General features: G+C 40.9%; 2 protein-coding genes across 4 annotated transcripts in view; one reads left to right on the plus strand and one right to left on the minus strand.

Moving 5' to 3' along the window:
* Positions 1 to 4,252, plus strand: part of CC2D2B (coiled-coil and C2 domain containing 2B) — a 122,014-nt gene extending 117,762 nt beyond the window's left edge. For both annotated transcript variants that reach the window (XM_075130971.1, XM_075130970.1), the window contains one exon: positions 3,480 to 4,252. In XM_075130971.1, the coding sequence (XP_074987072.1) occupies positions 3,480 to 3,668 (189 nt within the window). In that variant the 3' untranslated portion in view covers positions 3,669 to 4,252. The remainder of the gene's footprint in view (positions 1 to 3,479) is intronic.
* A 7,971-nt stretch (positions 4,253 to 12,223) lies between these two features.
* On the minus strand, positions 12,224 to 22,424 carry CCNJ (cyclin J). 2 transcript variants are annotated; one of them, XM_048858907.2, is made up of 6 exons: positions 22,266 to 22,424; positions 21,517 to 21,645; positions 18,979 to 19,189; positions 17,114 to 17,413; positions 16,867 to 16,993; positions 12,224 to 15,301 (listed from the first exon to the last, which is right to left on the minus strand). In XM_048858907.2, the coding sequence occupies exons 2-6, from the start codon at positions 21,583 to 21,585 to the stop codon at positions 14,890 to 14,892; spliced, it is 1,119 nt and encodes a 372-aa protein (XP_048714864.1). In that variant the 5' UTR covers positions 21,586 to 21,645; positions 22,266 to 22,424; the 3' UTR covers positions 12,224 to 14,889. The 2 variants fall into 2 exon arrangements, with proteins under 2 accessions (XP_048714864.1, XP_048714863.1); XM_048858906.2 differs by having other exon boundaries at positions 16,867 to 17,026; positions 22,266 to 22,423.
* Between the last annotated feature and the right edge of the window lie 2,286 nt (positions 22,425 to 24,710).

Raw genomic sequence — 24,710 nt, forward strand, 5'->3', positions numbered from 1 at the left:
ACACTACTTTCAAAAATTCTCTGGCTCCGGGCACACTGTGTGCATGTGTAAGCCCACAGTGGAATACAGATAGGGACCATACATCTCAAAACACCTCCAATTACACATCAGTAACTTCCTCTTTTCTATCCTGTCTGTACCCCATAGAGGCCCAAAGGGGAAAGGTCAGACTGTCCCAGCTCCAGTGATACCAAAACCCCCTTTCTTTGAGGGGAAAACTCCCTGGGAGGCTTATTTGGCTCAATTCAACATTAGAGCTCAAATCAGTGGGTGGGAAGATGGACAGAAAGGGGAGTTACTAGCAGCCAACACTAGCAGCACCAGTTCTGATGGTGCTGTAGAACTTACCCCAGAAAAGAGACTGAGTTATCTACACCTGGTAAAAAAGCCCTTGATAAGCGGTTTGGAGCTGGCCAGGGCACACCTATGAATTAGAAGCAGAGGGAAAAAGGAAACCCGACATGAACTGTCAGGGGACCTGCGGAGACTTTGTGTTCCTGGCATATCAGATACCACCAAACATATTCCAGGATAGACTGGCAATGGACCCAATTTATAGATGCTGAACTGGACTTAGACTTGCACTCCAAACTTTGACTAGCCAGGTCAAAAAGGGGCAACAGACTCAGTCATCAGGTGATGGAATAATATGTTCAGGTCTTTCTTCTCCTTTGTTGTTTCCAGCTGAAGACCCCTTCCCCCCAGCGTACAGCAGAAATCCTTCTTCTCAATTGCACTACCTTGCACTTTGTACTATTAAATTTCATCCCATTTCTATTACCACAGTCCTCGATGTCATCCATTTCCTCCTGTATAAAATTCAAGTCCTCCTCTGTAATGATGATGCCTCTGAACTTTGTGTCATCAGCAAATTTCACTAGCACACTCCTATTTTTTATGCCAATTAAAATATTAAATAAAATCAGTTCCAAGACCAGTCCTTGAAGTACTCCCCTAATAACTCCCTCCAGTCTGATAGTTCTCCTTTTAGCACAATCTGTTCTTCTTTGAGTGCCTGCACATGTCCATTCCACTTTAGGTGTATGTGCACCAGTGCCCAAGAGCTTTTTCCCATAGTGGTACCCATAAAGGCAGCGCATGCACCCTCCTCACGCTTGTGCTGCTTGCCAAGAGCATAAAGGAGCAGAGCTTCCCCATCCCCCTCAGTTCCTTCTCACCATCAGTGATCAGTGGTTAGAGCAAGCGTTAACTCTTCAGACCTTCCTTTTTTGTGCTTTAGAGAACTTTCTAAAGGCTGATTTTACAAATAATTAGTTTAAAAGTTTTCTAGCTAATAGTTAGCTGACTCTGTACCTCAACGCTCTGTCTGCATCTAAGTGCCTGGATGGCTCAGCGGTTTAATCATCAGGATTCTGCTGCAGTTAAAAATGTTCTTTTGAATAGCAGGAAATTGTCTACCAGGTATACATACCTTATGAAATGGAAGAAGTTCTCCGTTTGGTCCTGGCAGGGAAGCACTTCTCCTTCCCTGCTCCTATCCAGTTTATCCTAGACTACTTGCTACACCTAAAAGAGAGAGGCTTGTCAGTTAGCTCATATGTCTATTATTTCAGGGTTTCACACACCTATAGATGCCAGATCCATATTCTCCAATCCTATAACTATCAGATTACTAAAAGGTTTGGACAGAGTATTCTCTCCTGTTAAAAATCTAATTCCTTCCTGGGATTTAAAACTTAGTTCTCTCAGAATTAATGCTTTCCAACCCACAGATATCTGCTGCTTGTTACATTTCTCAGTGAAAGTTGTGATTTTAATAGCTGTTACCTCAGCTAGGAGGGTTTCAGAGCTCTGGGATCTGATGGCTGACTCTCCGTACACTATATTTTGTAAGGACAAATTGGCTTTGCATCCTTATCCCCGAATTTCTTACCAAAGTGGTTTCTGATTTTCATTTGAATCAGACTATTTATTTACCAATTTTCTTTCCAATGCCTCACTCTCACAACGATGAAGAGAAATAAACTACATAATTTGGCTATTCAAAGAGCATTAGCTTTATATGTGGACAAAACTAAAGAGTTTTGGTCACCTCCGTACTTGTTTGTTTCATGTGCTGACCAGTTGGAAGGAAACCCTTAAAACAAACAACATGTGCTGGTCATCATCTGAGACTGCTATAACATGAAATATAGGCAGAATGCAGGTAAAACAGAGCAGGGACATACAGTTCTCCCCCAAGGAGTTCAGTCACAAATTTAATTAATGCATTATTTTTTAACGAGCATCATCAGCATGGTAGCATGTCCACTGGAATGGTGGCCGAAGCATGAAGGGACATACGAATGTTTAGCATGTCTGGCATGTAAATACCTTGCAATGCCGGCTACAAAAGTGCCATGCGAGCGCCTCTTCTCACTTTCAGGCAACATTGTAAATAATAAGCAGGCAGCATTATGTCCTAAATATGTAAACAAACTTGTTTGTCTTAGCGATTGCCTGAATGAGAAGTAGGTCTGAGTGGACTTGTAGCCTCTAAAGTTTTGTATCGTTTTCTTTTTAAGTGCAGTTATGTAACAAAAAAAAATCTACATTTGTAAATTGCACTTTCACAATAGAGATTGCACTACAGTACTTGTATGAGGTGAATTGAAAAATACAATTTCTTTTGTTTATCATTTTTAGAGTTCAAATAATCAAAATAATAATATAAAGTGTACACGTTGTATTGGGGATTGGTCCTGCTTTGAGCAGGGGGTTGGACTAGATGACCTCCTGAGGTCCCTTCCAAGCCTGATATTCTATGATTCTATTCTGTATTGTAATTGAAATCAATATTTGAAAATGTAGGAAAACATCTTAAAAATATTAAGTTTCACTTGATATTCTATTGTTTAACAGTGCGATTAAAACTGCAATTAATCACGATTAATTTTTTTAATTGCAATTAACTTTGAGTTAATTGTGTGAGTTAACTGCAATTAGTCAACAGCCCTAATTAATTGCTTACTTTTCATGTATACTGACAAAACTTTTAAATTTGGATATTCTGCATGAAATCTTGGCCACATTGAAGTCAATGGCAAAACTCCCTTTGGCTTCAGTGGAGCCAGAATTTAATTCTCTCAGGTTATCATAGCTAATAAGTACAAAGAAAGAACAATTTTTATTTTTCTGACAGTTTCTTAATGCAGTGCAATAACTTTTATGGCGTGTTTTATAATATGATACAAGAATATACAATATAATCTTGACATTGAATCAGTAGCTCAGAGCTAAAATACATTTCTAATAAATGGGAGGTTGGTTACTTAATCATTTGACAACTTGATAGAACTCATAAGAGAATTATCAAATGCTTCATTTCAAATTCAGACAAATGCATATACCATATAGTGTTTTTGATATGTGAACATTTTTTAACCATAAAGCTATTTTGATTAATAATGCAGCATTTAGTTTTTCATAAAATAATCCTTTCAAACTGTACTTATAGTTTCAATCCTATATTTTTCTAGGTGACAGGATACCCTATCCAGATGCCATACACAGATTTATCATCAATAAGCGAGGCTGTGTATCAAACTGGCATTCATTCTTCAGAAATCCCCAATACAGAATTTGCTCTTGCTGTGTATATTCATCCATATCCAAACAACATCTTATCTGTATGGATCTACTTAGTTTCTTTGGTCCGTCATCAGTAAATAGTGTCGAATTCAATTATAATTAAACTAAGTTACTACATGTTACCTCTCATGGTTTAAGATGGTTATTTAGGCATGAGAACTGGGACACAAGAAGCTAATTTTATACCACAAGAGATAAGCCAGTACTACTTATTGTACATTAATAGAATCTTGTTACTGTAGAGAGATTGTAGCTTCTAAAAATTCTAATTAGATCCATTAGCTCTATTATAAATTGACCTTATCATTTTTGCTAATTTCCCAATAATCTGAGACCAGCATTAAACTCCTGTAAATAATTAAAATGATCATATTTAGTGTCCAGAGAAGTTGTTTAAATGATTTCTTGGGGAGTAGAGAGTAAACCCTTTGAGGAAAGATCTTAATGGGTTGTTTTATAGAAGTATTAGAATTTAGGGTCTTGCTGCCTCAACACAGTGAATTTCAAACATTCCAAGAGTAACACACAGTTGATACTATTACTTAAATAAGGTGCTGTAGAATATTGTGGAATGCATATTAATGTTTAACTGGTAGAGACACAGTAGTTTACAATGATGAATGTGAAAGTTGTGGAATAAAATTCAAGTTTGCAACTTTAATATCCAGAGGCTTCCCTAAATCTTAGGGCATTGTCCTACTCCTTTGAAATCACTGGGGACAGGAACAGATCCTTAGCGTCATTGCTAACTTGTGAAGTTCACTTTGTGTGTTATGTTTTATATTCTTTTAATTTTCAGTTGTAAGGTTTTGTGGAATGATTAACAACAAATATTTTGTTCAAGCGATGTTATGAAAATCCTTACTTTCCTTTAGCAGAATGTTTACATTTAATTTTTTAAAACTGTACGAGTTTAACTTTAGCATACAACATTTAACTGTAAACAATATACTTCATTATAGGGAAACATTCAAAAGCGTAAAGCAAAGCTGTCAAATATATAAATGTTTTTATTATACACTTTAAAAGTTATAATATTGATAAGTAAATTAGTGGTTTATTAATATTTGATATAGAATTTTAAAATATAAAGTATAAAATAAACTAAGGAATAAAAATATTCATTGTGTATATTAAAATATTTATCAACACATTAGAAAATGCCATTGCTGATGTCACTTGGGACAATGTGGAAATAAAACAGCACACTGATAACTGGGTTTTGAAGTTTGATTATTGTCAGAGTAGGATGCTTACTTTGCATCCTCTGTGTATTCAGGGTCATATCTATGGCTGGCAGAGCTAATACATCACTGGAAGAGCTAGAGTCTTTTCTGGCTTGTACCTAATCAACGGAATTGTTGGCTAGGTTCCATCTGCAGATCGTTGGTGATGTGTCAGCCAGCAAGAAACCGGTTTAACCTTTAACTTCCAGGCTGAATTTGCAGCACCCGCAGCCAGGAAAACCTAATCATTTTGCTTACAAACAGCAGAATTGATTTGGACTTTTGGAGGTCATTGGAGACAATAAACAGGAAACTCCACTTTGCCATTTGTACATGCACTAAAATACCAGAGTTGAACTGCAATTTAAAGGAAGCGGCTGAAACTTTGGATGAAATAATTCAAACTGCAGTGTTACCTTGCAACCAATTGTCTCAGACTCTCTGTGGTCCTAAATAATCACAAGGCTTGATGAAACCTTTTGCTCTTGAGACCAAAATGCAGTTCCCTAATTATTCCAATATCAATTGAGAAGCATGTGTGACAAATTTGGAATTCTAAGCAATAGGTGTAATTTATATTTAGTAATGGTATTTGACGGTCAAGGGATTCAAGTACATTTTTTGTCCATGATTTTAATGACCCATCCTTTGTGGTCTTTTATGTACCTCTAATTCCACATTGTATTGTACATGCTAGACCTATCACAAAACTAACATCATACCGTGATGATAGGTACCTTATAAATGTAAGTAATCAAATAACGATGTTGATTTTAAGGCACTTTTCTGATTATTATGCAAGAACTACATTTCATTCACTTCTTTATTTTTCTATGCATATGTAATACAATATTTCAGTTTTCAGAACTCACCTATCTGCTTTTCATGGTCAGCTCAGGTACACCAGCATATGCAAGAGTTTCTTTAAGACAGCTGAAGAAATTAGAAAGGAGCTGAGAGCTAGTTTAATGAAGAAGATGGAATTAATGTGGCCACCATGGCCGCATGCAGCCACCAGGGCCTCTTCTTGTGGCCACAGCCCCCTGGGCTGTGATTGTGGTGGGGAAGGGAAAGAAGCAGCACCCCCTCACCCTCCCTGTTGCTCCTGGATGCACCGCCTTGGTGTTGGCTACTAGGGCTGCAAGCCGGTGTTGGGCCCTGCCCCCTCTGGAGACAGCTGGGGCATAACACCAGAGCAGGCACCTGGTGAGTTCCCTACTTTCCCAGGGGTGATGGGGCTCAGGTTTTGGGCTTCAGCCCTGGGGTGGTGGGGAAGTGGGCTCTGGCTATGGGGCTTCACACTCTGGCCCCCGATGTCTCCCCCAGCACCGCCACTCCAATTGCCCCTAGCCCCTGCTTAATTTGTCCCCAGGTTTGCTGGGGCTAGGTAAGTACGCCGTGAAAAGTGATACTTGTATGTTTGTTAATACCACTTTTAACAGCCAATTTACTATCTAGCAATAAATAAATTACAATGATTTGGACATGTATATGTGCATATTTATTTGTTTTTCCTAAAGGTAATTAAGTATTTTAGGAAAAAGTATGAGGCCACCAAAAAGTTTGTCCTGAGAACCCCTGGAATAGAAGGTATATCAATGGGCTTTGTGGGTCAGTCATATTGGATTCCATATCAAAGGAATTTTAGTGCCTAATGAACTAGTTGAATTTTCTGTGTATAATCACATTCTTAAAGAAAAAGTTTTGCTGGCGTTTAGCAGAGTCTAGGATAAAGGCAAAAATGTGTGTGTGTTTTTAAAAGACCAATTGAATACCAAAATAATATATAAAGGACTGGATGGCAAGCATAGAGAAGCCTTGCTGAAATGATAGATGCTGCAAAATTCAAAATAAATGCTGCTTTTTAGGGAGGTAATTTTCTTTGGTTTATTGAGAGGTGGTATCTACCCCCTTATGGTATATAATTGTGTTCTGTTAAGGACATAATGTGAAATTTTCCTCTGCAAATTAGAGAAGGCAACAGTATTCCAAGCAAAAGTTGAGACTGTGAGCATTCAGGAAAGTCAAATGTAAGAAGGCGGCACAGTTTTGATTACAGATTTACAGTCTACATGCAATTACTTCTTTCAAGTCAGAAATGTACAAAGAAACCTTAATAATACTATTTTATTTCAGTTTCACAGGGTCCAGGAGGAGAAAGATAGTAAACCCCTTAGCATTTGAGAAAACCAGTTTTGTTGCAGTACTCTGAGTAGAGGTGGGCAAACAATTTTTTTGGTTCACTGGCAATTTTGAAAAGTTGGGGGGAAAAAAAAAGTCTCAGGTCACACTGAAAAGAAAAAATTTTCAGCAAAGTTGCCGGGGGGCCCGGGGGGGGAATCATTTTGGGTTGAATGAAACTGTTTCATTCAAGCCAAAATAAAAAATTTTCGTTTCCATTTCAAGAACTTAAAGAAAAATAGAATAAAGGAAATTTTGAAATACCATAATTTTGAAACAAAAAATAAAAACATTTCATTTCAAAAAGTGTCCAGACAAAATGTTTGTTTTTCAGACACTTTTAGGTTTTTTCTAAACAAACAGTTCAGCAAAATCAACACAAGTTTGCAAAACGTTTTGGTGTTGATGAACCTATGGTTTTCCACTGAAAAAAGTTTGTTGAAAAGTTTGCCCAGCCCTTGCTTTGAGACTACTTGAGTAGAACAGACCAACTGGTTTAAAGGCATTTTGTTCAGTTTGAAGGTGGTACTGTAGGAGTAGCTGGAGAATGTCAGATCATTCTATTTATTGTACTAGAAGCTAGACCACAGTTGGTAAGTGACTCATTTAAATGACATACAGAGCCATTTTCAGTATTTTTAAGCAGACTTTTAGTACAAAGATTTAGACTGTCCTGATTTATCATATACTAATCAGAAACTAATTCTTCAAATTTGACTTTAGTAAATTTACAGCAGTGAAATATGAGGGGAAACAAAATTTAATTTAAAAAAAGTGCAAGGGATGTAATGCTTGTGAAAGTTGCCTGCTTGACAGCACTGTAGACTAGTGCTGTTTATCCACATAACAGAAGAGTATAGCCGCCACCTCAAGCTGCCCCATGCCTTCACCTTGTAGGAATTATGGAGAACTGCAATTGCTGAGCAAACCCATCATCCCTCTAGTTTGATATCCTGGGTCAAAGCTGGATGCTTTACAGGATCGAGTAAAATCCCTGCAAGTCCTTGAAATTCAATTATAGTTAAAACAACAGCAAACTGTGTTTTTATTCATGTAGGCATCTAATCATTTTTTTTATTTGACTACTACTAGCAAGTATCCAGTGGCACTGAGTTCCATAGGTTAATACATTATGTGAAAAAGTATTTTCTTTAAATTTGTTTGCTTTTAATTTCATCAAACAAATAGAAAAATGTAAATAGGGACATCTGGCTGGATTTCTCTGTACCATTCAACACTTTTAATCCTCATATGTTACAGAAATTGATTACTCTCTTCCATCTCCCACAATCACTAGTGTCAGGATATATCCCTGATTCATTACAAAGTAAATAAAACAGAAAACCAAAGGGATAAAGCTACCCCTAAAGTTGATACCTAATTATTTTAATATTTAAAAAGAATGTCCATCCCAAATCCAGACTCTACAGACTGGGTAGAACTGGGTAACAGCACTACTGTCTAGCACTAGAGACCCTGTGTCACTGTCTATAGCTCTGACCCTTCAAGGGATCTAAGATGGAAGAGCAATTCTGCTCAGTCTTCTAGAGTCATAATTCAGGGCAACTGTACCTGTATTCCCTCTCCATGGTCCAACAAGGGCACACCGGCTTATAGGCTTCGACCTCCTCAGCAGTTACCTCTCCCGTGTCTCTCCCTCCTGACCTGACTTTTTTCAGGATGCTCAGTTAACACCCTACACTTTGTTATTCAAAACAAGTTAGACTGTCTAATCAGGCCAGCATCTGCACTTTACTTACTCTTTGAAGGCTCTGAATAATGAAATTGCCTACAGTTATAAGTCACCAGACAGCTCTTTCTAAGCAAGCACATTTATTCTCAAGGTGCAAACATTAGAGAGAAAACATTAAAACAATAAAAACCTATGCACATGCTCATAAGCTTACTAGAGATCACCCCTCCAACACCAGCAGGGGCTCTGCTGGGAGTCAATCCTTCAAACTCCACCAAGGGTTTTTGCTGTGGTTACAAGCTCATAATAGCCTCAGCACAGAACAAGCACTCTTACTGCACAGATCAGCCTGTTTCTTTATAAATCTTGACCCTTTGAACTTCAACCTTTGGAAACAGGTAATCAGCAGACAATGGTTCTCTCCTTAGGGTGAGGGTCAATTGGTTGGGTTTTCTGAATAATCTATGGATGGCATTTGCATTCACTTCCCCCTATATGTTTCCCAGGAATTCTACTTCACACATATTGTCCCAAAAGATCATTTTTGTCTGCTGCAATACTCTATCGTCCTTTGATCATCCAGGCCTACAATTATATATAATCTTTGCATTTAACACAATTGACTCCAAAGATATGTAATCTTCATTCAGTAAGGTTTTTCAGTAGTATTGCAGGAAATTGACATATCTGTCACAAGTAGGAATTTACATGAACGCAAAGAAGTTCACTTTTGTCCCAACACAGATCACAGAATTCATTGGAGCTACCTCAGGACTCTGTCTGGGCCAGAGCTTACCTCCCTCAAGACAGATTCCAGTGGATGAACAATTCAGTCAGTTAGTTCAGAAAGAGCTCACAAAAGTTGGTTCATTCATGTCTCATCCTCCTGGGCCACACGGTGTCCTGTTCTTATGACAGCTTCTGTAAGACTCCATCTCCACTGTCTACAAGCTTGGCTTTGGCTAATACACCTGCCAAGTGGACACACTATGGACAAGTTAATCATGCTTCCCCACACCCCAGGGTGCAGGATGCTTTCCAGTGCATGTGTCCCCTTCTCACTGTCTCCACCCCAGAAGACATTGATCACAGATGCCACCACAGTAGGGTGGGGCACCCACCTGAATGGTCATACAGCACAAGGAACATGGACTCCCCGGGAGTCCAGGATGCACATAAAATTCCTGGAACTGAGAGCTGTCTGAGAAGCCTGCAAACAATTCTTACAGGTCATACATTCCTAGCACATCCAGGTAATGTCAGACACCATGACCACATTGTTCTACATCAACAAGTAAGGGGTAATGAGTGTTGCCTCTTTTTTCCTTAAAGGCAGTCAATCTGTGGTACTAGTGTATGTGACACCAGATCACCCTATCAGCAGTGCACCTCCCAGCAATACACAACACACTGGCACCAGCCTCAGCAGGCACTTATCCCTTGACCACTAATGAGAACTACATGATTCTGTGGTGAAGACCGTATGCAGATAATAGGGGTCTTCCTCTTGGATCTGTTTGCATCACAAGAAAACAGGAAATGCAAGATCTACTACTCCAGGGGGGCTCAAGGTTGGGACTTCAGGGGAGATACTCTCTTATTCTTATGGATGTAACACTTACAACATGCTTTCCCCTCCTCCCCACTGCTCCACCCATCAGCAAGACTTACCCTGAGCTCTCAGGAAGATCCAGCAGGACAGGGCAGTGATCATCTTCCTTGCTCCCAGCTGGCCCAGATAGTTTTGATTCCCCAGCCTTCTCCAGCTGTCAACTACTCCACCCATCAGCATCCAACCTTCCCAGGTCTCTTGACACAAAACACAGGCAAGATCAGACATTTCAACCTGGACTTCCTCTGCCTCACAACTTGGTATTTGGAGTCGAACCTAGAGCAGACATGTTCAGTAGCTATTCAAACCATCCTTAACAACAGCAGGAAGAAATCTACCAGAGAATGTTACTTAGAAAATCTCTTGATTTTTAGCTATTTGGATTCAACATCACTGAATGTCCCCAGAAGAATCAGACAGTCTCAAGATTATCTGCTCTTCTTGAAGACCTCAGACCTTTCCCTTAGCTCTCTGTGGGTACACATGTCAGCCTCCAATTGACAACCACTCAAATTTTCACCTATCCAGCGACAGTGCATTTTCTAAAGGGTGTAGGCAAAACCATCCCTCCCATAACGAAACCTGCCGCACCATGGCACCTTAATTTTGAAGTCCCCGCCTCAGAGCATCTTTATTGTTAAGACTACATTGAAAAGATACTTCAGCTTAAGTTTTATGCTATCAAACATCTACATACCTTTACTACAAGCAATGTGACTATTACTGGAAACAGAGAAAAGAATGCTCTATATAGTTTACTTTTGTGTATTTGACAGCATTGTGCTTAGTCAGTCATTTACTCAGCTCCCCTTCTTTAACATGTACAAAACTGGAATACAAGATTGTAAAAATAAAAAAACTGGCAGGGAAACTCCAGTAAGGATATTACATGAATCTACCTTCAACTCCCTTGTAACCGACTTCATTAAGCTGACATTGCCCTTTTAAAAGCAAACCTATATTATTGCATATTCACATGGCTTTTGATCACTGAATCATTCTTGTTTGATAGTTGGTCAGAAATTGATTTCCACCTGTATTATACTAAAGGCCAATTATATTTCTACAATTAAAGACCTTCTCTTGCAAGCACTTATGCCTGAGCGTAACTTTAATCAGATGAGTAGTCCTGCTGGACTCAGAATATTCATGTGAGTAAAGTTAGTTACAGCTGTATATAGGTATCAACAGGAAAGAACACTGAAGTAGAGTGAAGCATGGCCTGTACTGTATGACTGAGAAACTCAGATTCTGCTAGACTGGCTTAATATTTGAAGCCCAGTGACTAATGGGGTCTCATTTTAAATAGTTCCATATACATACCCATTCTTGATGTGAGAAAGATTCGTTCTGTAACAGCAATTATAAAAAATTTCAAACATGGGAAAATGTTTCAGCCTCTATACATCACTTGTTCTTGTTCTGCCTGCCTCACAGGTAAGCTCTGGCAGCGAAACTAACTTCAGCTAAGGATCCCAAATTCTGGATTTCTTAGGATTCTGCTCACCAAAAGCTATGCTGTTCCTCTTCCTATTCAATTCTGACTTTCTCCGTACAGTTCTACTATAGGCAGAATGAGTTATCACTAAGACTCATTTAAAAAAAAAAATCTTACTAGATCTGGTAAGCTATTTCAGAACCACTTTTTGTATTTCTTCCTGAGATCCAGCTGTACCCTGGATACAATATTGTTGAAGTGTACAATATTCTGGCTTATGCTGTGGATTTTTTTTTAAAACCCTCCCTGCACAATTTCATTCCTGTTTTGTTGTCAGTGTATTCCTAAGTCTATTTATAACTCCTGCCACAGGAGAGCAGTGGAGAGAACCTTCAAGTTCAAGAACTGTGGTAGGAATGAAGTTACACATCTGTCATTCAGGTATTTAAATAAAATAAAACAAAACAAACCAGACAGACAGATTTACTCAAAACTAGTTTTATTTTTAAAAAAATCCAAGTGCATAGCACTCATCCAGATTCCATTGTTGTGGATGTTTTGCATTTATGATAATTTTTAATTATGCCATAAAATGCACGTTCCGGTTCGCTCAGTAAGAACTTGAAGTAGTGTATTTAATGGACACTGGTAAAGCCCTTTTTCAATAACACATTGAAATTGTTCACAGTGCACGCTCCTTTCTCTATTTTCATTGATACTGTAATGTCAGACACAAACTAAATAATAAATTAAAAAAAATGTAGTGGATCCTTTTACAGTTAAGCCTAATACCTTAAAATAAAATCAAAATACCCTACTATATGTAGACTTTGCAGTATTAACTAACTGAATAATCACCCCTATAATTCCAGTGTTAATTTTACGTAATTTTATATGTAAAATACTTGAGATAGATTTACTAATATTTCAAAAGAATCTATACTGCTCCATCACAATTAAAGATGACATTTAGCCAAGATATGCATTTTACAGACAAATTGCTACAGGCATCTGCTGTTATTTCAAGTCATGGTCCATCAGAAAACTGTACATTCACATAAACGAGGTAGTTAGAGCACTGAAAACTTGGACATAGCATTTCAATAAACTGAAATCTGAAGATGGAAGACAGTTTCCCTTTTGGATCTATTCCCCATCTCTCCAAATTTAAATGAAAAACAATACAGGCATTTTAGGAGGTAGGAAACTTGCTTGCCCCATCCCACCAAAAAAGAAATAATTTTGGGGGAGGAAAGGAGGGGAAAGGAAAGGTGGCTCTTTGAGAAGGTAAAAGTAGGTGATATTGTGCTCACCTGGAAGTTTATTCTCTAGCATGAAGTAGAGAGGCTCAATTCCTCCTTACACATTCTCCCAACCTTCCACTCCACCTCTCTCCCCATGAAATAAGGACTATTTGAAACATGATGTGTTAAAATAATTATAGACACAGAGGATTTCTTCTCCTCCATAATAAAGGATGGATTCTTGAAACATTATGGTTCAGCTCCAGGAAAACCATCAGAACAAGCAGAAGTATCTTCCTCAACTACTGAATATTTTAGGATGGCCCGCTCTCCCAAGTTAATCTTCCATATTAATAGTGATGTCAAACACCGCTTCTTCCCCACTCCCAATATTCTTTGCAACATACAGAGTGCGTGAACTTCCACTGATCATATAGTTAATAGAAGGTCTTGCCTCCTGTCTGCCATTTAACCATGCTTTTAAGTGCTGCCATTAGAAATTAAACAAAAAACAAACATACATTTAAGCCCGTAGGGCTCTCTCCATCAATTCCCCCTCCCATATCAGATCAGGGGGAGAGTCAACTGCCTGATTTTGTAAACAAGGAACTTTTCCATAAATATACTATCCTCACCACCACCTTCATCCTCTGGGGCTGGAGGAGTGAAGCTTCCTACTCTCAGGCCATCTGACTTGTGGGTGATATTAAAGCTCAGACAGCTATGTAATAAGCATCCTGCCTGTGATCTAGCAATACACTTTTGTTCCAGCAGTGAGAATGCCGATGTTGCTCTCCAGTGTGGGACTTCTGTAAAGCAGAAGAATGAGCTGCCACGGCATTACCTGAGAACTTATTTCCTCCCACCCTGCACCAAGCCTGACATACGAAATACTGAATTTTTGTAAGCATTTAATGGTGCCTTTTCTGCCTAGAGAATTTATAGACTGAAAAACTAGAGGATATTTTGTATTGGTTGTGTTAATAAAATTATCACAACCACTACTACACGAGTTCTGGTACAGTATTAGTTCAGCTTAAACTTAAAAGAAACTACTACAACTCTGTAATCATTTGATCACAAGAGTGTTGGGTGGCAGGGAGCAGTTAGGACTACACTTATACTTTATACACTTATAAATCCCTTTGGTACTCTGCACTGTAGATGCCCTGAAATACCACCCTGGATTACACCCAGTTAAGTGTACACACAAGCAGCACAGAGTCATTTTGAATAGATAATTCCCTGAGTTAGTGAGAAAGTGTTATTCTAAACATCTGAATCAAAAGGAAAAAAAAATGTAACATATGTCCTGTGAGGCACAAGATTTAAAAACAATAAAAAGAGTCAGTTAACTCAAGTGCCTTAAATTGGACATTCTCTTATAATGTAAAGTGTATGACCAAAAAAATGACAAGTAATTGCATTACTGATTTAGTCAATGAAAGTTTGTTTCTCTCTACGTGGCCCCAGTGTTTCTGGGAAAGCCCATTGCTCAGTGAATTCTTAAGTTTCAATTTACCAAAAGTAAATCTTATTCAGTACTGTATGGAAGTATTGCATAAATATGGCCTCTTCAAAGTAATACTGTATATCTCCTTCATTAAAAGATATGTCTCTAGCCAGTCCACAGCCATTTTTCTCTTGACCAGTATTTCAAAGGTGGCTGTTAAGAGCACACAGTGCATTGGAGTGTCAAAAATATTAGCACATGACTGCCATGCACACATTCCTTTTAGAAAACATACTACATGCTCATTCTTTGCAGATTCTGTACTTGAGCTAATCGGTTGCCAATCCAGCTGTTTTCCTTCCGGAAAGAGTGCTACTTTTACTTAGATTGTTGCCCTCAAACTTATTTGAGGTTTGACAAAAAAAACCTAGGGTATCTAAATTTGTTTTCATCACCTCTCAAAGCAGGGAGTAATACAAGGATACCGTCCATTGATCTGGTAACTCCGGTTGTACGAGACACTTATACATGGCTTCACTTCTATTGGAACTGCTAGTGACATACTAGCACCAGTCTGCATCTGACCTCGAGTCTGAACGCTGGATTGTAAGCCAGCGGGGCAAGACTGCAGTGGGTAAGAGGATGTGTGACTAGTTGACACCATCTGCTGACAGTTTTGCTGTTGTGAGGTTTGCTGGTGATACTGTAATGGAGCTTGATGGGCCTGGAGATACTGTGATACATGTTGTTGAACATGAGCCTGCTGTGGAGTGGGACTCTGGGTGGGAAACGCACTGTGTTGTGCAGGCTGGGCATGTTGTCCTTTTTGCTTGTTTGCTTCTTTTACGTCATTATCATGTGCACTAGAATACAAAGAGAAAATAAGACCATTTTAGTCCATGTTTTGTATAGTTTTAAGAGTATCCTAACTGTAAAGCTGTAACAGCCTTTAAATACCAAACTATTTTTAAAAGGCCATTTAAGAAGCAATTCATATTCTTTAAAGATGTACATTAGGAAGTTTAAATGATTTTAAAGGTTAGGGCCATGAATTTTTTAAAAGGCTACAATGTGAAAAGCATTTTCATTTAAGAGTTAATGAAAGTAGTATGCTTGGATATAAAAAGGTCAGAACACTACCATTTGCTAGTACAACATTACAGTGTAGGAGAATCAGAAAGTGACATTTTTGCTAGGAGCAGATTAGCCACCAATGAATGATTGTATTGTGACCATCTCAACTTCTCCAAGTCATTGATACTACTGATCATGAGGGATTACTGACTTGCTCGTGGTGCCTTACTGGATTGACCCTGCAGTCACTCTTCCCCTTCCTCTTAGCCCTTCCAGAAAGGCATTGAGTATGTTCTTTCCCACGCCAATGGTATTCTTGGTATCCTTGTTCTGCCACAAGATTGGATACTGTAACACCTTGTGATTACCGGGTACAGTATGAAGGCCATCAAGGGAGATGGGTTATGGGCTAGAGTGCCACCTTCATGGAGAGGATAGTTTCTCTTCAAGTCTGGATTCAGATTTTTCTGTTCTTTATGTGCTAACCAAAGTTTGGACGTGGATGGGAGCAAATGTCAACAAGAGGGAAGTGAGGCTGGTGGCCTAGGGATTCATCTTGGAGAATGAAATTGATTAATTGGGGATATACCGTCACCCTTTTCTAGTATGGTTCAGTCTTGTGGTCCCACTGGATCCCTTGGCACATCTGCTATGTAGATGACACTGGCCTGCAGTTTTTCCATTTATAAATAATGAGAAGGCAAGCTTTCCCCTCTTAGCTGTGGGACCCTCCATAACTATCCACACTTTTCTAACATGCTCCATTGGGAGCATCCTCTACTCAGAAAGCTCTAAATTCCAGAGGCTTAAGTAGACCTCCCATGTGCTCAGTACAGTTCACGGGATACCTATTAAATTCAATTCTCTAAAGCTCGATGCAGATTGGGAGCCAGTTATTTAAGGAGTCTGCTTCCACATGTTCATTTGAAACAGCTGAGATCTGCTACAGCACCCCAAAGGCACTCAGGCACCTGAAAGTCCTCCCCTTGTTTCCCCGTACTCCAATCTTTTGAACTTGTTACCTGACTGCCTGCCACAGCCCAAGTTTGGTGATCATGCTGCATATATTTTTCTTCTGTCATGGTTTTGTCTGAGTATTTTATTTGCTGAGAGGAGGAAGGATGAAGGAGTTAGGTCAGGTGAGGTTTTTTGAAAAGCAGAGAGGGACTGACTGGTTGGTTTAATAAATATTGTACAGTACCTGGGTACTTTCGACAAAGATGCTGCACAAACTCACTAGTAAATAAACTGTACTGTTTTTGTACATATTGTTTTTTAGTGTAAGTATCCTTTAAATATACCATGCTGTTACAGAGACAGAGCCTTTACAAATGAGAAGCCACCATTAGCTTACATTAATAGTCGTTCAATACACGGAACGAGGAAGTCCCAGGAGTATGCAGTAAGACGATGCAGTCGAGTTGGCCACGTTGGAGAGAGACGTAGGATAATCCTTGAAGCCGCCACACATGCAGTAGCCACTAACGAAGGAGCATAATTTAAAAATGCATGATCTGGACAGACACAAAAATTGTTTAGATGAGTCAGACACAAATATTATTTAAGAAATAAGGTTGCATTAACTAAACCATGCAACACACCTTGCAGAGATACTTCCAGAAAATAATCAGCATATTTTGCCATGTATAACTTGGTCTTCTCTAAGGAAACCATTGGCCAGCCATCGTGGAGATCTGTCTCATGGACAGCAATAGAAAGGTAATATTCAATGAAGTGAGCAGCAGTTGGGAGACACAAGTTCCACTGAAATGTTTCTAGCAACAACAGCTCCATGTGTAGCAAGTTCTGTTTTGTTAATACCAGATTCATGTTAGTCATACAACCCAAGCTGTTCAATTGTTCGAGCTTAGGGACGCTGTCTTCCTTTTCTTCAAATTTACCTTGGGGCAGGGGAGAGGAAGAAAAATATAATTAGAAACATGAGTACAACACACACGAAACCGCATTTGCTGTTATCGTTAACATTCGGGTATTTTTCATTGTAAACACTTGCTATACAATTGTTTTCCCCATGTCAAATAGGCTCCTGCATGCAAAGTTGGATGGGAAGGTTCTGCCGAAGAGAGGAGGGACATACTGTTAAGGGTTAAGCTTCAGCAGATAGTTGCTATGCAACCTATAGGATATTACAGCAGTGTCACACTTCCTGTTGTCTCTTTATAGTTTCTCTCACACAAACAAGAGCCATTTGCAGAGAGAGAGAGAGAATACTGATGATGGTATGGTGTAGCCTGACTGTAATTCATAAATGACTTCTTGTTGTTCGTTAAGTTATCCTAAAACCTACCCCGGTAACTGCTAAAGTACCATTAATAATAATAATAAATAATAATAATAGTGCAAGAGTCCACCTTTAGTTTTAAGCTTTTAAAAAAAGAAAAGTCTTTCCCTGTTCAAAGTGCAGTAGGAAGAATCAACTTGGTATAGAGGCTCTAATGTACATTTCAGTGTTTACCCGTATGTTTAAATTCAGTAACTGACAAGCAGAAATTGAGCCCTTCAGTCTAAATCAAGTGAGTTTCAGTCATGTGTATCTGGAAATGCATATGGTCATTTATGTAGACTTCCACAACTGTCCCTCCTTTTAAGTTTATCAATACTTAGATTGTAAGTCCCAGGTGACAGGGACCATCTTTTTGTTCTGTGTTTGTACAGCACCTTGCACAATGGGATCCTACTCCAAACTAGAACTAGGCGCTGCAGTAATACGAATAAATAATAATAATAATAATTAATAGCAGCAGCTCCACCCTGTCCTGGACTTTGTCTTGTCATACCTGTATGTTTTAGCCTAAAGTGAAGTTATACGTGTAAAAGCCCAGCAATAATGGATGCAAGTGCCACATTTCTATAGAACTTGCCACTGTTTTGCTACCTCAGTTTCACCACACTTTCCTCCTTTCCTACACTCTTTCTACAGAAGGTGAAGTTATGTTCTTTTAGCAAATAAGGACTCTTCAGTAGCAGTGGGACTCAGTCCACCAAATTAATTCCCTTGGTTCTCCCAGTTGTGGAAGGTACCCGTTTATTGTAACCATTTTGTTCATATTTTAGTTCTCACAAAATGATATAAATCCAAAAGTGACATTCAAGGTGTCTTTTCAGCATCTACAACAGATGAGACTTTTCTCCTTTTTCTGTGTATAACTGGGAAATTTGGAGGTAGCAGGTGACTGCCTTTAAAAAGAGGGCTCGTTTTCTTGTAATTCCTTCTTAATATATTTGTGATGTAAACACGGATCTGTGATTGTAGCTTTTAGTGTCCTATCCCCACTTCACCAAATACCAACAGAAGTTGAAAGTCTTGAGAGAGGCCCGCATATTGAACCAAATTCAGCTGTGCTGATCTTTTATACATAATCTTCCTCCTAAATCTGCTTGATCACCTCAGAATGATCCTTTAGTTGGTACAAGAACCTAAGTTAAATTAGTGCATAATACTTACTTGCTAAAAGTAAACAGGAAAGAGCAACCACATGTAGCTGCTGAATGGATATATCATAGCGGTCCATGAAGAGGTCCAGTAGATAGACAGCAAGATGTCGTGCAGCGGGACAGAGTCTGAAACGATTGCTCACAATGGCAATCAGGTCTGCAAAGTATCTTCTCAGATTTAACTGGGGAGACTGGCCTTTGTAGGAGGGAAGCTTCAGCTCCTAGACAGAGAGCAGCATATAGCTGTAGTACAACCACTATTATTTTTATGCAAATACACTTGCCAAAAATACATATGAAAACTGACTGGGTTAATACATAAGGGAATTTTCAAAGCAGCTTTAGGAGGCACGGTCACGATTTTGCTATTTATCTTCACATAGTGGAACTGTTCTCTTGCTGGGGATGACTATTTATTATCTTATGACACCTATATAAGGAGTATCTAGATTCTACAGAACAATTATTTAAAATAGAACTTGGCCCAAAACTTAGAAACAAACAAGCCAAATAAGGTTTGACTGAACATAATGACGGACTGACAAAGAAAAACCCTTGTGGCATAGTCCGACTATAAAAAAATTCAGACTCTGAAGGGCAGAATGTTTCAAGGACAAGAGCCTTAACTGCTAGCATGGTGTTCTTCACTGTGGAAAGCAGAATTCCAGGCAACTGCAATGAAAACAACACAGCTGATCTCCACTATCACAAATAAACAGACAGAAAGAGCTACACTCTGGAACACAGATTGGATATGGTTTGGGATTATAATGCTTATTGTAATAACATTTCCCAGCAGGGGGCCTATTCCGTGACACCAGGTAGAGCTGAGATAACTGGAAAGTTTACAGATCCATAGACTTTCAGGCAAGAAGGGACCATCATGATCATTTAGTCTAACCTCCTGCACATCACAAGTGTAAGGTAAATTCTAGAGTTTTAAAATCATATGATTATCTTTAAAATAACCACCCCTTTAAATAGTTTCAAATTGAAAGAGTATTAAAGTTATCAGAAGTTATTTACTTTCATTTGTAATTAGAATCTATTATACTAGTTGTTGTTTCTTCTACATGGGCCCAGTAATGCGCATTGCTGAAGTGATCAGGCCATCAAGAAAGTTAATGCAATCTCCAAAACTGCTTAGCCACATTTTTACTAGGTTAAATCATTGTTAACCTATTTACAACTGTTTGGTGATAAGGTGAGCCTTATTATCAAGGAGCAATATCCGCAAACACTGACATGAGTCAGCTCACAGCTAAGAGGGGTTTCAAAACAGGATTGCCCTAACATTTCTTATTGTTATTGCACCCACTTATAGAGCACTCTTCTACATAGTATCTCAACTTTTTTTTTTTTTAAACATAGTTTAAACTTGGATCTATGAATACTTCCCAAAAAAGGGCCAAATGCACCATGACTAAAGGGCACAGATAGGGGCATACCTGGTCAGTTGTGTAAATACTCAGGATTCAGTACAGATAATCAGGATAGTATATACTTAGAGGCATTACATATCTCAGCAGTTCAGTTGTTACCATATGTTCTGCTGGAGTCAAGTCTTTTTCCATGCAGTTTTCAATTAACCTGACTTTAAACTAGCATGTTTATTCTCCTCTTATATAGCAGATTTGGAAAGAATGACTGTTATAAATAGCAAAAAGAAAAGGAGTACTTGTGGCACCTTAGAGACTAACCAATTTATTTGAGCATAAGCTTTCGTGAGCTACAGCTTCTAAGTGAGCTGTAGCTCACGAAAGCTTATGCTCAAATATATTGGTTAGTCTCTAAGGTGTCACAAGTACTCCTTTTCTGTTATAAATAGATTTCCAACAAAATTTAGCACTGATGTATAGTAATTGTGCTGGAGGTTACTATATTTTTTATTTTGCAGCCTGCCTCCAGGGAGGGTACCAGAAAATTAGGGTCCGCATTCTTAACAAGGTGGGGAACTTTCTACTAAGACCTCTAGCACTGGCCTCCCCTCTAATAGCCTTTTAGCTCCTCCTCCCCCCTTGCCCGCAAGGAGCCAACCAGCTCCACTGTCACATGTTAATCAATGTCTTTATGTACTGAGAGGGCGAAACGCAGTTCAAGCAAGTGCTGCAGTTCAAGTATCAATTTACTTTATCTAACTTTAATGACAGTGGGAACATACAAAAACCCTTGCAGCTGAGGAGCCCAACGCTTCTTGCAAAAACCCAGTGAATGAATCCGTCCTCCCAACCCTCCTAGGAGGATCTTAGCCCATTTTGCAGATGGAGAAGCTAGTTTTAAGATTTCAGTGCACGTGGACTTAAAATGCCCAGGCACAGGATCCCCGTGGCTAAATCCTCTAAGAGCCTAGCGATAAAGGCCTGAGACAAAAGGAACAGTAAGTCGCCTTGCCCTGGGCACTGCCCGCCTCACCCCCTTCTAGGGACTGTCTGAGACCGTCCCCTCTCCTGCCACTCTGGAAGGGAAGAGCTGAGCCTCCCGCCCGCGCAGCCCGAAGGGCTCCGGCTCCCTCTGTGGCAAAGTCGCCGAAGAGCCCTGGGCACCGTACCTTGTAGCGAAGCGCTTGGTGGATGTCGGCAGCCAGCTGTCCTTTCCACCACTGCCCCTCCAGCTCCATGGGACAGGGCGGGACGGCAGAGAGTCACAGCGGCACACGGCGAAAGGCAGCAGCCGAAGCCTGCGCAAGAGGGGAGGAAGCCGCCGCAGAGCCCGGTTTAATTCTCGCCCTAGCCCCTCTTCATTTGCACCCAATTAAAAGCAGCCAGTTACTCCTCTCCCCCCGGAGCACGCTCGGCTCTCTGGCCCTTCCCCCCGGGGAGGCACCGGCAGCCCCGCTCCCCGGCCACAGCTGATAGTCCTGCACGTTTCGAGGCGAGGAGAGGAGAGGAGAGGCGAGGCGGGGTGGGGGGAGCTGAGTGCAGAGACCCCCCAGGGGCACCTCATGCTAAGGAGCAGCGTCGGGTGTCCCCCACCCCGGGATGCCGGCGGGGCTGCGCTCCAGCCTCGCACTGGAGCTGGCCCTTTTTCCTATCAGCGCCGGCTGGAGGGGCACAGACTCCGCCAGGCGGGTGCATCGCTCCGGGGCAGCCTCATCTCCCGACCCTGCCCGGAGGAAACCCGGCGGAGGGGAAGGCAGCAGAGGGGGCGCCGAGCGGGGCGCTGGTGCAGCGGGGCGCGCAGAGGAGCTGGGGGTCCCGGCAGCGGCAGCAGCCTCCCTGGCTCCCGACACAACAAAGGGCTTGGCGTGCAACCTCCGCCGGCAACTTCCCCACCACTCCCAGCGCCGCCGCCACTTACCCCGCTCACAGCCCCGCCGGCAGGAGAGCCACAGGCATCTCCCCGGGCATCTCACCGCAGCGCGTCCCCGGAGCTCAGCTCTGCCCTGGGGCCGAGCAGCGCCCCTCGCCCATTGTTAAAGGGCTGAGCAGGCAAGTGTGTATACAAAGCCAGGCAGCAGGCACATGCCGCTGGGCCTCTGCCAATCTACTTTCGTTTTACATCGTGGTCTGGCCCCGGAGCGCCAATCACGGCCCAGCATTCACGGGAGCACAAGCTCTCCGCTCTCCTGCCACATGCAAGCAGCTTTTGGACCCATTGAGCTGCCGTAGCCGCCCAGACGGAAAGGTTTTGGGGGGAGGAAGCGTGGGAAGAGGGGAGCCATGGGACTCGGCTGTGAGCAGCCTGATTTGCCTTCGCGTTGCCAGCCGCTTCGGGGCTGGTCGTGTCAGTGTGTGTGCACACACGCCGTGCTACAGATAAGTAATGTTTGAGCACACACGGGAGCGTACAAAGCACCAGAAAAAGTTGCAAAGCCTGGGGAAGGCAACGAAGGGGGGAAAACTGTGGGAGCATGTCTGGTTGCTTTTTCTTGGCATGAGAGTAATCCGCGACCAGAGGGCGTGGTGCGGGTCTGCCTGCAGTGTGGGGCAAAAGAGAAGGTCGGATCAGGTCCCAGGGAGAAGCTCCCTGGGGCCCTTGCGCTTTGAACTGGAGGAATTCTGAGTTGGCTGGAAAATGCGGGGGTTCAGCTCCAGAAACACTGCAGTGCCCACGCCTTAAAACACGTGTTTGTGTAATTGTCGCCTATATTTGTTTTATCATTTCACCTGAAAACCTAACGGTTCCCCCACTTGATCCGAGCATTATAGGTTTCAGAGTAGCAGCCGTGTTAGTCTGTATTCGCAAAAAGAACAGGAGTACTAGTGGCCCCTTAGAGACTAACCAATTTATTTGAGCATGAGCTTTCGTGAGAAGTGAGCTGTAGCTCACGAAAGCTTATGGTCAAATAAATTGGTTAGTCTCTAAGGTGCCACAAGCATTATAGACACATTCATTAAGCCTTACGACTGAAATATCATACAAAATGACTTGTATGCCAAAAACATGAATAAAGAGAGACCTAAGCTTGTGATGAGGGCATAGGTGTGTGTATAGAAAAAACAATTGCCTTACTTAGGGAAGAGTAGTTTTTTTAAAAGGTAGATGGTAATGCAAACAATGCAAGTGAGGATAGATGCTACCCATTATGCAATATAAGTCTTTGTATCAGAAAAACCAAAGAAGATACAGAAGGTGATAGTATGCAATTGTTCATTTTCGAGGAGGGCTCTCATATAAGAGCCACTGGGGCACATGGGGAGACACTTTTGGGGGAGGGGACTATGCTGAAATCGCTTTTCCTTGTCTTTTTCATCAGACCCAGAGATGCAGCCCCTTGGCTCTCCTGGTGTCTGATCAAAGAAGAGGCTTGGATGAGAAGTGGGTTGTTGAGACTCATCCAGACAAGGCTGGATGTGGTATACCTCCCTTTTGCTAAAGTATCTCATGATCAAGGGATTCCTTTAGACCTAGGGTGACCATACATCCTGTTTTGGCCAAGACAGTCTCTTTTTTTAAGCCCTGTCCCGGCAATCCTGACTTTTTTGGCAAAGGTGGGCAGTTGTCCCATGTGCTCTTGCCAACTTGATCAGTTGGCAAGAGCAAATGGAACAAATGCCCATCTTTGTCAAAAAAGTGGGGTGTGGTGCAGAGAAAAATTGGGGGGGCATGAGGGGATTTGCCAGCTCCTTGCGGGAGGGAGGACAAGGGGGTTCCAGCAACAGCCTCTTGCAGGGGGTTCCAGTGACCCCAGCCTCACATGGGGGGAAAAAGGGGGATCAGGCGAGCGGCTTGGGCCAGCCCCATTGGGGTGGAGGTGGGGGGCTTGAACCAGTCTTGTGTGGTGTCCCATTTTCCCTTTGGAAAATATGGTCACCTTATTTAGACTTTGGTTTGATTCTGAATTCTCATTAAGCAGAGGAGTTCCAAGAATGCTTTCTTCTATAATTGGAGGGTTTTTTCCTTGTATTACCATGGTCTTCCATGATTTTTTGGTATCTAACTTGGACTGCTATAATGCACTTTCTTTTCACCTGTCTATTTACTTCCCTTACTGTTGATAGCACTGATAGCACTAGAACAAGGGAGAACTCAATGAAATTAAAAGGCAATACATTTCTCACATGATTTTATTGCAAGTCGCTCAATATTTGGTGTTTGACTTAAGGCCCAGCTCCTTCAGACCTATGTTTAGGTGAGAATCTCCTTTAACTTAAAAAAGCTTCTAGTCTTCAGGGCTGTTGAGAAAATCTGGAAAACCTAATGGCTCAACAAGAAGAAAGCAAACAAAAACATCAAAAATATATTATTTTTTAAAATCTCAATTTTGAAGACAATCTTGTGATTTGATAGTAGTTAGGTACT

The sequence above is a fragment of the Caretta caretta genome, chromosome 7 (assembly GCF_965140235.1).
Source record: "Caretta caretta isolate rCarCar2 chromosome 7, rCarCar1.hap1, whole genome shotgun sequence".
NCBI classification, from domain to species: Eukaryota; Metazoa; Chordata; order Testudines; family Cheloniidae; genus Caretta; species Caretta caretta.